We start from the raw sequence: 13,831 nt of genomic DNA on the forward strand, positions 1-13,831 counted from the left end.
TAGTAATTTCTCACTATTAATCGGCTACTATCTATTTTAGCCTATAATTAGAATATTCCTTATAAGAATCCATCAAATTTATTCTCCTGCTTTCCGATAATGTCAATTATGAATGATGAAACCGTCTCAAGATTTTATACAATACTTTCATTAAATAAAATTTTCATTAATTAAAATAATAGTAAATATTAATAATAATAAAATTATTTAATACTTTCGTTAAATAAAATTTTCATTAATTAAAATAATACTAAATATTAATAATAATAAAATTATTTAATACTTTCATTAAATAAAATTTCAGTATAAACGTTTTTGTTATTTAAAAACTTATTCGGCAAACAGTTGATAAACTGTTAGTTGAAGAACGGGAAAATTGAGGAAAACTTCGGATTAAAACCAAAAAGAAAATTTTAAACAATAACTTGCTGACTGATGTCGTCATTATATCACGAAATTACATTGTATGTAAATTACGTGAATTCCCAGATACACTGTGTACTGATCAGAGTCATATAATAATTGGATATAAAATGTGTGAGCATCAACATTAAACAAGTAGTCAAACATAAGTCAACGCACAGACATAATCAGTTGGAATAGTCGCGCCACGAATTTTGTCGAGTACGCACGCGTTTAGCCACGCAATCAAGACAACAAATAACTTTTGCGAAAATTAATAATTAAAACTGAACAGTGCGATTTTTATTCTATACTTTAAATAAAAAATTAAAACTCCGTTTTTTGTTGTTGTTAAATCAAATTAAGTGAAAATGGCGAAAGAACCAACAAAGCTGGAAATCATTAACGAATCACCAAAGGAAGCGAGGAATGTGAATAAAATCGACAATGAACTACTGGAAATGGTTTTCGGCACCCCGAACTCACAGAACAATAATTCCAAAGTGAATAACCCGCTACACCATAACAAATTTCAAGTAAGTTCTATATTTGTGTATTTAATATTATGGTTACAAAGTGTACGGATTAATTGGGTATCAAACAGGATGCCTTACTCTACAAAAAGTGGTGATCGGGCGTATTGTGAGAGCTGACGGCTCGGCATTGCCCACTGACTTTCTCGCCGGATATTCTCAGTGGGTCACGATTCCGATCCGGTGGTTGGTTCTGCAAAGCAATTCTCTTGCTAAGGGCTAGTTTTAGCAGATTCTCAAGTTGAGTCCGTGAGCTCACCTACCCGTCCAGGCGTAGCTGTAATAGCGTCATAGGCTACCAGTGAATAGGTAGGGAAAAAAGACTCGGCAGCACCACCCAGTTTGTTCGGTGATGTGTTCTGATTTGAATTTGATTTAATGTTGGTAAGCACTATAATAATACAGAATGAATGACACGGGGGTTCCATAATATTAAGCCAAAATAAGCTAACGTAATTGTAGTTATATATGACGAGCTGTAGATCTATTTGATGATAAGTGACCAAAGGGGATCATAGACGCCGATGCCTTCCACGATGAGTTATGACAATATTTCAGTTGCATTTGTCTATCAACTATTTCGATCAGTAGATAGTTCATAGGTAGTAGTCACATAGTTGCTTCGTGGCAGAATGGTACAATTACCACCTTGCTTTAAAATAAGTTATAGAGAAAGAGAAGGACACAGGAAGAGATAGAGAGATAAAGTATTCACGATAACACCTAATTAAAATAAATTCAGAATTCTAAGGCAAAGTAAGCAGCATTATCGAGAACAGTGATATCTTTCGGTTCGCAACCGTAAAATGGAAAAATAATAGCAGATAGATACATAAAAATTTCAACCTGGATTATATGACGAAATAGGAAATTACTATAAAAAATAAGGAAATTACTATAAAGCACTTTGTTCAATAAATTTAACCTAGTAGTGGTCCGGTAGTCGAAATTCGACTATAATTAATTGAAATTATAAGTTTGTACACTATTATGATTCTATTTTCAAAGACTATTTATACTTCTATAATCACAAATTTCGCCAAGACTACACTATAGAAAAATATTAATAAAGACAAACAATATCTATTCTCTATTTGACCACAGACGTCAAGAACAAAAGTTTGACAATAAATAAATAGTATGAATGTATGTGTGCGTCAAATACATGGTAGTGTGTATAATGTTTTTTTTTATTGATTTAATGTATTATTTATGCATAATTAAATAAAAATTCATTGTGCACTCCTTCTCTATATTCTCTATAAGTGTGGGAAATTTCATACTCCGCCGTTCGCACAATTTTCGTAAAAAGGGATACAAAGGTTTTCCTTCACGTATTAATATATATAGATGCTTAAAAATATTAGTACACACACTACACTTCATTAATGCACAATGGCACATAAATTTTTGCTATTTTAATTATCAAAAAGAAAACAAACTTCGACTGAACATTGAATAGTTTTTGTGGAAAAATACGTAGACCGGAAAATTTATTTCACGAAAGCATTAAAAATTATTCGCAAAACAGATTTTCCTCGTCCCAAATATAAAGAAGGGGGGAACTAGTGAACTAAAAGTGCTATATAATTTTGGGGAAAACACTTTTACGGCTTAATTTCACATTTGGCTTCTAATTTTGATTTCGAACGATTAGAATACCTAATTCATGTTTTAGATAACCTATACATAGACGAAAATTATAATTATATTTTGCTAAATCTAATTGCGACCTTAGTAACTCATTTTTCAATGTGGGTGGCGGCATTTACATTGCTGATGTTTATGGGCTCCAGTAACCACTAATAATTAGGCCGTGAGCGCTTTTATCTGACCACTTTTTTCCTGCCTATGGGCTGATAGCATTTGGACTTGTAGCTTGAAGTGGTTTTTCGAATCCACACAACTCACAAAAAGAATTCTCCAACAGTGTACATTTACTGGTGATAGGACCTCTTGGGAGTCCGCACGGGTAGGTACCATCACCCTGCCTATTTGTGCCGTGAAGCAGTAATTCGGTTTGAAGGGTGGGGTAGCCGTTGTAACTATACTTGAGATCTAAGAACTTATATCTCAAGATGGGTGGTGCATTTACGTTGTAGATGTCTATGGTCTCCAGTAACCACTTAACACCAGGTGGGCTGTGACCTCGTCCACCCATCTAAGCAAAAAAAAAACAACATAGAGCTTATCATAGTTCAAGACGAAGTTCCACTAAGTTCTCAATGGTATAGTATAGCTGTCTCACTCTTCAGATCAGAACGCATGCCACGAAACAGAAATAGGCAGGTCAGAGTTACCTAACGGTGCGGGCTTACCCCAGTATACTACGCCATTAAGAAAATGATGTTTAGATGAAAGCCGCTTTGTATAAAGGTCGTAGAACTCCAAGCCTTGAGATGTCGTGTCGTCACTAAACAAACAAGAGTTTGGATTTTTGACGGCACCTTCTAAGAAGATCTCAAATGAGTGATAAGTCTGAAAAAAATCTTACGAAATTATCGACAATGTTTTCTCGGAACAATGACGTCTAATTGGCTGGAAAAGCTAAGTGTATAAATAGATCTATTTATATTGGATTTTAAGGGTTATACACTCCTCGAGCTTTGGGATATTATTGACAAAAGAAAAAGAAAACAATCTTAAATTTTGTACTCCCGAGTATTTTCTCGAGAAATTCATGAGTTAATTATAGTGGCAGTTTGTGTTCAATACGCGAACAAACTTAACGGCATATCTACACTGTATACAAAATTATTATTATTATTTATCGTGCACAAAAAAATACAATGACCACAAAAATCAACGTATAGTAACCGGCAAACTTCTTGAGCAAATGACCTTGACTGCGCAGAACCGAATTTTAGATCACTTTGGTAGTGAGGGTGAGGCGCGACGGCAGGGGAAATCGTATCGAGCGCGTTATTGGTAGATCAGTCGAACCTTGCGCCCTGCACTGCGCCCTCTTTCCGCTTGCTCCCAAAAGTACGCTTGCGTACAGTAAAAAGTCTGTCGTTATTAATTGTTACGTTATTTGTTATAATAGCTTGTTGACTTTGTTGCCATTGCTATATTGCGTTGTGTTTGTTGATTTTTTATAAAAAATACACTATGCCGCGACAAACTGGTGTAGTATTCAAAAGAAAGGGTAGAAAAATTGTGTACGACGTATATTGCTTCATTATAAAACAGGGGAAGAATGATATGGAAAAAGTAAAACAGACTTCGGAAGCAAGAAAAACATCAGTGAGTACTGTTAGGTGCATTATTAACGAAGCTAAAGGTTCTGGCTTGCTCGCCGTGTTTCGGACTCCGGGTAAGAAAAGATCAGGGAAGAAGAAAGTTACCGGAATGGATAGTTTCGTTCAATCTGTAATAAAAAGATGTAATCATAATAACTACATAACAAGCAGCGAAACTCCGTATCGTAGAAAGGCTTCGAAAAATTTAAAGAAGATATAAATTTTAATGGCTCGGAATAAAGCTTACGACGAATTATGAAAGAGCTAGGCTTCAGATGGAAAAAAAAACAGAAAGTAATCGGAAGCTGGTAATTGAAAAAAGTAACATTCGATTACTACGAATCGAATATCTTCAAAAAATAATTAATTATAGACAAAAAAGAAGACCGAACCGACCGAGTTGTAAACTACACCGATGAGCCCTATGTCGACTCATCACGATGATAGCGACTCGGGTGATGAAAACAGTGATGATGATGATGGTCAAGATTATGATAACGAAAAAAAAATTACAAATACCAGCTTCGCTTCAACTGAACCAAGACCTGGCAACAGGTCTAGTTTTGACTTAATAGAAGTAATATCTATTTTACCCCAAGATTAAATTATTACAATTATTAACCTATATTTTTTGTTGATGTTCTAATAAATATATAAATAAATACATAATATGTTGATTTTAATAATTTAATAGCATTATGACGCAGAGTAAATAATGTTTTTGCACGTGAGTGTACCATGCGCGAACTTACCCCCACTACGTCGACAAATGCTCAAGAAGTTTGCCGGCTATTATACAAACATTCAATCTCTTTATATTATTATTTTATGAAGTTTATTGCGACTCTATTGCACTTTATTCTCGATTTGATTTTAATACGTAATTTTCATGTTCCAAAACACGTTTAAAACATATTAATATTAATGCAGTATTTTCGTTGGTTTTTCCTTAATATTTCCTTTCGCGCAATGGTCCATTTCGCGATTATGTAATAATCTGAATCATATGCAAAAATCTAATTAAAAAACCCCGACGCGTTAACATAACCTGATTGTCGACTGGTTTTAATTGTACAAATACTTGTTTTGCTTTATTCTACGGACAAGGAAGTCGTTTTAAGCATTTAGCCGTATTTAAACCTACTTAGGAATACCAAGGTTCAAATTGTAAAAAAACCCTTTTTAATAGGATGTAGCAGTAGCAGCAAGAAGGTGGAGCTATGTATCATATGATCAATAAATAGCTCGTATCGCTACTAATCCTCCCAACCTAAGTCTGACATATATATGTCATAGAATATATGATAGAATCATATGATTCAAATCTACAAATACAAATAAAAATTATTCCGAAACTCCAATGAGTTTTTTTTTGAGTCATTATATTAGCGCAAAAACACACTTTGTTCCCCATCGTAGAAGATTCAATTCCCCCTATTACTTTACATATATTATATTATAACTATTATATTAATATTAAGATTTTCATGTAATGTTGTATCTAGTTTTTTCTCTCTCTAGTATTATACAACGAACAGCTTTTTTACCAATGCATGCAGTCGGTGCCTGTAATTGTGTTAGCATTTAGTGTGAAATCAATGTATATGTTACCTGAATGTTCTGTGCTAATGAATAACACGTTGGTATCCAATAAATAATCATATAAAAAAATTAATATCTTAAAACTCGATCAACGAATTGTAACTATGACCTTAATATTATAATAAATCTTGTACTTCACAATTTTTTTTCGGTAACTTTAAATACGTCGTAACAACCAAACTACTTATATGTGACGTCAATTGTGTGTAATGCGATTCGTAGGCTATCAGTAATTTCGGTAATGCCAATTTTATTGTCAATGGCCGTTGTGCTTGCCGATTCCTCCGTCACAGAATCATGCAAAAATTTACGGTTTAACTATTCAATTGAATATTCATAGCAGATTATTGCATTGATAATCAAATAGTAAACGTGGGCTAGTTTCCATTGTAATGAAATTTCTAAGTTTAAAATATTCTCTAAATGAGCTGCAACACCAATGCTACTTTTCTATGAGCGTGTACACGTTGCACGCTCACTTGGCATTCCTGAAAAGCAATTGAAATACAGCATGTATTTTGTTCAGTCTTCTATATCGTCGCGATTGAAAACTACCCTAATAAATTAAGACTGAGATGTCTTTGACTATGAAAACAGCAAGAAAAGTCACGAGATTGTATTTTTAATTATAAATAAATAAAAATAAAACGCCTTCTATTTCTCGCAATTTTAAAAAGTAACATCATAAAATTTTCTGTAGATTGTTAGCGATTTATATTTGACAATAATAGTAATAACTAGAATAGATATTATACTAAATGTGTATAATACATATTAGTTAACTAGATCACTTGGATTGATAAAGTATTTAGTATAAAATTTAAAAAGGTTAAAGAGAACCCCTCTTATGTGAGGGTGAAGATCTCCTCCAGACTTTCCCATTTATCTTTGGCAATTATCCTTCAGTTTTTTTCAGCTATTTTACTATACCATTTTCCCAAGCAGTTACCGGTCTTTCAGTTATTAATTACGTCAATAGTAATAATTTTATAAGTTCTGTTTCAGTAATGAAATTTAAGGATAGACATAGACACATAGGTCTGTCAGATTGCCGCAGAAAATTAAGAATAGACGTTATTTTTACCGAAAGATAGCCACTACAAAATATATTCCATAATTAGCTATTTTTATTTCATTATTATAAAATCGACTAACAGCATCCCAAATTTAAAAAAAAACTACGATGGAAAGTGAACAAACACACACATTAAATTGCTCTTTAGATAATGGAATTTCATCAAACTGGTCCTAATGCATCTAAGAACTGAACTGTAAAATTGAGAGACATACTATTATTGCTTAGATGGGTGGACGAACTCACAGCCCGCCTGTTGTTACGTAGTTACTAGAGCCCATAGACATCTACAACGTAAATGCGCCAACCACCTTGAAATTAAGTTCTAAGATCTCAAGTATAGTTACAACGGCTGCCCCACCCTTCAAACCGAAACGCATTACTGCTTCACGGCAGAAATAGGCAGGCTGGTGGTACCTACCCAAGCGGACTCACAAGAGGTCCCACCACCAGTAATTGCATTGATTTCGTGAACGAGCTTGCGGTCTATCCGGTGTTGAGAAGTTATAGGAGTCCATCACACATCACATAGGAACACATCACATAGCGAATGTCACTGTCTAACTTTATTGTAACTGTTGTCCCAGCAAAAATAGACAGGATTGTGGTACCTTATTGTCAGACCACTTTTACCTGTTCTTTAGTAACTCCTTTAATCGCCAAGAAAAAATGAGGTGGCGCTATTCTAGACCGACACTACTCAATCCTTAATCACATAAAACCATTCCTAAGCTAAATTACCTTTATTACATTTATTAATATTATTTTATTAAAAGCTTTTCTCAAAAAACTTTGTAACGCAGGCGTTCTTCTAATAACTAAATCCTTAACGAAGCGTGCAAAATGAGTGCATTAATGTGAATTAATTGGAATCGTGTGTTTTATTCAATTACATGTATTGTTTTTTTTTGCTTAGATGGGTGGACGAGCTCACAGCCCATCTGGTGTTAAGTGGTTACTGGAGCCCATAGACATCTACGACGTAAATGCGCCACCCACCTTGAGATATAAGTTTTAAGGTCTCAAGTATAGTTACAACGGTTGCCCCATCCTTCTAACCGAAACGCATTACTGCTTCACGGGAGAAATAGGCAATGGGTTTGTACCGCAAGGAGGGTAAGGTCGATCTTCCAGAATCATCACATTACTTAGTTTCGCGATAATTATAAATTATAAACGAAACAGAACTTATGGGTATTTTTTATTACTAAAAATCGTGATATGAATCTATTAATATAAATCTGTTTAAAATGATTAATTTTGTTTCTTAGTTTAAGTTATTTTTTACGATAATAGCAGGTGGGAGTTGCGTGAAGTATTGCTCTGTGTTTAGGCCGGGTTTTGGTTGCTAGCCACTGCTATACGACTCCATACGGAACAAAAGTGTTTCAATTGTCGACAATTTCTAGCTCACGCATAGTTTGGAAGCTCTCGATCTACAGAGGGATTTTGATTATTTGTGTGTTCTATGTTCCACGTGGAACGCTCTGAAGAATTTCTTGAAACAATCCTGTCCCGACATCGAAGTTTAATTAATCCCTAGTATTTTTTAATTCCTAATTTCCATAAACGACGGTGACCGCCCCCGATCCGGTGAACCGTATGCTCGTCTACCTTTTAAGACAGTAAAAACGATTTTAAAAAATAATTAATTATCCATGTTATTACGCGTGTATCTCGGCACGATATTACAAAAATAAGAATTGACGATTTGCGGTAAAACAAAATCATTTCAGTTATTAAGTATCTATTATCTAGAAAAAACGTCAAGTAGTGTATAGTGTAGCATTAGGATACTGTACTTTACTAGTGGTAGGGCGGCTCAGATTAACCTCATGTCTCATGGTGTGCGGAGGCTTTCGCATTGTGATCTCAATGGAATCCGGAAACCACTTAATAACAAGTAGAGACTTCTTTCAGTAATCGAATTACATAAAAAAATAATCATAAGAGCGACAAATTCAAACAATTTCTGATGATTTAATTTCAAATCATTAACATCATTCTTCATCATTATGGTTTTGCAAGTAAGCCTATAAGGCTACGTCATCAAACAAAACCAAATGAGTCAGTCATTTCCGTCCATATTTTTATCCTTTGTGTTTATACTGTGTGGTATAGAATGATTTTAGCAAAATTTAATGATGTAATTTTTAATTTAAGTCCCGAGTTGTTCAAAGCGAAATATATTCTGTGAAGCGGCATCTAAAACCTACGTCCTATTTATTTGTTTATTATTCAAGGTTAATAGGTGAAAAAATCATTTTACAAAAACAGTAGTACAAATTAGAGACCTTGTCATCTGGGTCCAAATTACGATTCCTTGTACTACGGGAACCAGACTGATATACATACATTATACATGCCGATATTTATATACGTATAAATACACAAAAGAAACCCTATTTATGAAAAATAAAAATATATTGATAACTTGACAGTTTTCCATGCAAATTTTATTGTTTCATTTATTGTCAGTTTCATATCGAAATTAACATTATTTTGTTTTAAAATAAATTGTTTTCAGTCAGTTGATAATGTATTCCAATCCTCCTAATGTGAAAAGCGTAAATGTACAAAGGAAAATTGAAAAAAAAACCTTTATTTGCTCATGAGATTAGGGTAAAGTTATAAACACGTTCAATCCGCCATTAATATTTGTATATTAGCAAAAATATTCGATAAACATCTTAAGACGCTTTCGTTCTTCATCTACCTAGATTAAGGTCTGTAGTTCAGAATGCGGTCTTACTTCTTATTCTGAACGCTTGGGTCATAGGCACCGCCATCAGTGAAAATCTATTTATAATTAACGTTTCTTAAAATAGGTAAAATTGAATAAACAAGTAATAAATAAGATTGATAATAATGAATATAAAAGTGTTATATTAGTAATTAAGTCCTGGTGGTAGGACGTCTTGCGAGTCCACACGGGTAGGTACCACCCTGCTTATTTCTGCAGTGAAGCAGTAATACGTTTAGGTTTGAAGGGCGGGGCAACTGTAGTTAAAAGTGAGATCTTAGAACTCTTGAACTTGTAGGTGTCTATGGGCTTCGGTAACCTCTTAACATCAGAAGGGCCGTGACCTCGTCCACCCAACTAAATAATTTATTATATAAAAAAAAAAAACTGAATCGCCAAGCGACGACAGTTTTTCAATACCTATATAATTCGCACGTCCTGCATGCCATTAACTCTTCATATTTGCACATACAAACATGCAGTTGTTAGTATGCATCATGTGCATAATCATTATGAAGACTAACATTCGTTTAGTTTACATTGTTTGTATAGTTAACCGGTTTTCTTGGACATTATGGCGGGATCGCTGCCAATTTGAAATGACACACATTGGCGCCCAATTACTGAGCCGTACTTCGCAGCGCGCGCCGTTAGCTATTTGCTAAGCACGGAATTATTTGTTACATTATCTATATATTAATACGTGAAGCAAAAACTTTGTATCCCTTTTTACGAAAATTGCGCGGACGGAGGAGTATGAAATTGTCCACACTTATAGAGAATATAGAGAAGAAGTGCACAATGTAAATATTTTTTTAAAATAATGCATAAAAGATACATTAAATCAATAAAGAAAACATTACACACACTACATACCATGTATTTGACGCACACACGCATGCATACTATTTATTGTCAAACTTTTGTTCTTGACGTCTGTTGTCAAATTGAGATTAAATATTGTTTGTCTTTGTTAATATTTTTTAAAGTGTAGTCTTGGCGAAATTTGTGATTATAGAAGTATAAAATACAATTATAATAGTGTACAAACTTACAATTCCAATTAATTATAGTCGAATTTCGACTACTGCGGGACTCTAGTTCTCGTAAATTGCTCACACGTATACCTGAACGTTGACTTTTTAGTACTCCACTTTTTAATGATGATGATGATATTTATCACTAATGGGAAAGGCAAAAGACTTTAGTCCAAACAGGCAGGTCTTGTTCTTGGTAATAATTGAAGAATTTTGGTAGTTTTAAAGGCCGAAGCCACGTCTTCATTGTTCTTGATCGTAAGGCCGAAGCCAGGTCTTGTCTTATTGTTGTCATATCTATTCTCGGTCATAAGGCCTAAGCCGCTTCTTCGATGTTTTGAATTGCTCGAAGTCAAATCCGTAAGCAGTAATAGTAGAATCCAAATAAAAATTATTTATATTTCCAGGTGCTTGTTTCAAATCCGATGTTAAGGTAAATCCAAAAGTATGTCCGTTCAATTCAATTAGTCAATCCGGGGAGTACAACCCACTTTTTTTAAAGAAAATACTCGTATGGTAGTGACGTTTATAAAAATGTTCAAGGGCATCCTCCATGTTAATAGTTAGTAGGTTAAGTAGTGTAATTGCTTTATGAATATTGTGAGTAAATTATTTCCTTACATTATAAATTAGATTGGTTTTCGTTATCGTGTTGTTTTGTTGTATAGTTCTAAGGACCATTGTGTACAAATTCAGCGCATTTGTCTTGCTTACCTAGTCGTGCTCACATGGCTTAAGTTGCAAGCTAGACTTTGTTGTTTTTTACTTGTTGTTATTTTTTGTGTATCCTTTTAGCTTTTAATGTGTATTGTGTGCCTAATAAATAAATAAAATATAGCGCGAACCAAACCGCTTTAACGAATGTGTCAATCAAATTATAGTACACCAAAGGATTGTGACAGAAACTAGATTTTCCGGCGTGACCCGTCCTGGGCCTATTCTGCTCATAACCCGGATAACACGTACAGAATATTTCGTACAGTATATTGTGTTGTACAAAATACAAGCAGCATAGTCAGCCGTATGATATACATACATTATATTTCGCCCAGTTACAAAACTGGTTTCAGTGGAATTTCGGCTTCGACCGAAAATAACGACGTGATTTGGGTCCATCAGACGACGACCAGAAAAATATGATTTGATCACGGTCTTAATTACGAATCGATTTTCTCGCATGTGGCTTTTATTCTCACTATTATTTAATTTCTTTTTATAATTTAATTTGCATTTCAAAAACAGATTGTTACGTGACATTTTGTCTGTAAACGCATTTTCTATAATATATAGTTATCTGCCATCCACCCTAAGACGTGAGGTTAAAATAAATTCAATTCATTTATTTCAACTTAAATGTCGTCACGACATACTTGTTGAATGTTAAAACCTCTCTACCTATTTCTGCTGTTTGAAGGGTGGGGCCAGCCGTTGTAACTATACTGAGACCTTAGAACTCATATCTCGAGGTGGGTGGCGGCATTTACGTAGGCTCCGGTAATCACTTAACATCGAGTGTACCGTGAGCTCGTCCACCCATCTAAGCAATGAAAAAAAACCTCGGCTTAAAAAAGCCACAGTCTAAAGAAGAATCGGCGTAAGAAACAGAGCTGTTTCGCTTACTCATTTAGTGTTTTCTTTTTCTTTGAAGATATATCGTTTCCATTTTAATACTAAATATAAGACATAATGTAATAAAATGAAAAGAGCATTCTGTTCTCACATTGCGCTCTCTGTATCATAGTTATTGACGTTACATTGTGTTTTACGGCATAAAAATTCAACAATAACGTTTTTTAGAATCCCATACACCAACATATTATCGTATACAAAGCCCCCTAAGAGAAAATCGAATATTGGAATGTAGACGAATAAGATCTGAGTCATCTGTGTTATGAAGAAAACGGTAACTTATTCGGAACATTGGAAATCATACACTGCAAATAATAAACACAAGCTCAAACCGTAGAAGTACCTTTAATTAGATATTTACGTATTGTAAGAAAAAGAAGCAATATCATTTTTTTTAAATTGTAAGTGACACTTTTATTCACTCCGAAAGATTTTGATTTAAAATATGTCCAACATTTAATTGCGAAGGGCAGTAATAATAATACGCTCATCCTATGTACTGAGACTGTATGTTTTTGCTGATTATTGAAGAAATAATATTTAACAAAGACTATGTATTGCAATTATAGTATTTCGGTGATGACGATTTGGTCGGAATCCCCTCCTCTTAGTTCCATAATTTTGAAACAGCAGCAAAAAAGCAAAGGCAACGTTGCGTAGCCGATATGAAGCGAATTGCTTTCACATTTGGTTAAATACATTTTTCGAAGTTCCGAAGTTGATGATTTAACAAATCAATTGTAAGCACGATTTTCTGACGCGGATTTATCTTCTTCGAAATTACAACATAATTAGAGAGAGAGAGAGAGAGTATTCTTTATTGTACACCAAAAAAACAAATGAACAGTGCGATACATTAAAAACAAAAAGTACAATTGGCGGTCTTATCGCTAAAAGCGATCTCTTCCAGACAACCATCAGGTGGACAAGAATCATAATTACAGTACGATAAGAGATATTTTGGAAAAGCAAACCAAAAATAAATCTTTCGTAGCTCATTTTTAGATTGTTGCCGGTTAAATCATCAGGGTTATTAACCTCGCCCACGCGTGATCGTCAGCAGACCTCCGTACAAACAAGAAACTATATAGGATTGATGTACTCAGTCAATTATTTCGCAATACTTTTTACTACATTATTAAATACATGGACGAAACAACTAAACACTCATTTCTCCGGCTTTTTTATGCCAGTGTGTAGTTTCCACTCAAAAAGATCACCACTCCGACGATCTTCGGTTCTAAAGCACATATCGTCTTTTCGCATTAAAAGTGTACAATTTCCAAAAATAATCGAAATTGAGTTAATAATATGCGGAATCATTTGGTATCATCAGTATTTTTTTCATAAATACTGTCAAAAGAGTAGTAGTTTAGTTTTTTTTTTTTAGAGTACCTATATTTTGACTACTATTATCAAAATTAAGACATAATTTTATCTTACTTTAAAATACAGATAATGTAATTGGTAAAAAATAAATGTTGCAGAGATGATTAATATTAAAAATATCACATGTTAAACACTTTCCTGTAAAATTAGTATGTTTTGAGATTATACAGTTTTAATGC

At 33.9% G+C, this 13,831-nt stretch overlaps 1 protein-coding gene across 2 annotated transcripts in view; it reads left to right on the forward strand.

The window, feature by feature from the left end:
• Nucleotides 1-551: 551 nt before the first annotated feature.
• The window catches only part of LOC101745185 (ninjurin-A), a 28,956-nt gene continuing 15,676 nt past the window's right edge, over nt 552-13,831 (forward strand). Inside the window, exon 1 of one of the 2 annotated variants that reach the window (XM_038017304.2) lies at nt 552-938. In XM_038017304.2, coding sequence (XP_037873232.1) covers nt 774-938 — 165 coding nt within the window. In that variant the 5' untranslated portion in view covers nt 552-773. The remainder of the gene's footprint in view (nt 939-13,831) is intronic. The other variant, XM_038017305.2, reaches the window with a different exon arrangement.

Source organism: Bombyx mori, chromosome 18 (genome assembly GCF_030269925.1).
Source record: "Bombyx mori chromosome 18, ASM3026992v2".
Lineage (NCBI taxonomy): Eukaryota > Metazoa > Arthropoda > Insecta > Lepidoptera > Bombycidae > Bombyx > Bombyx mori.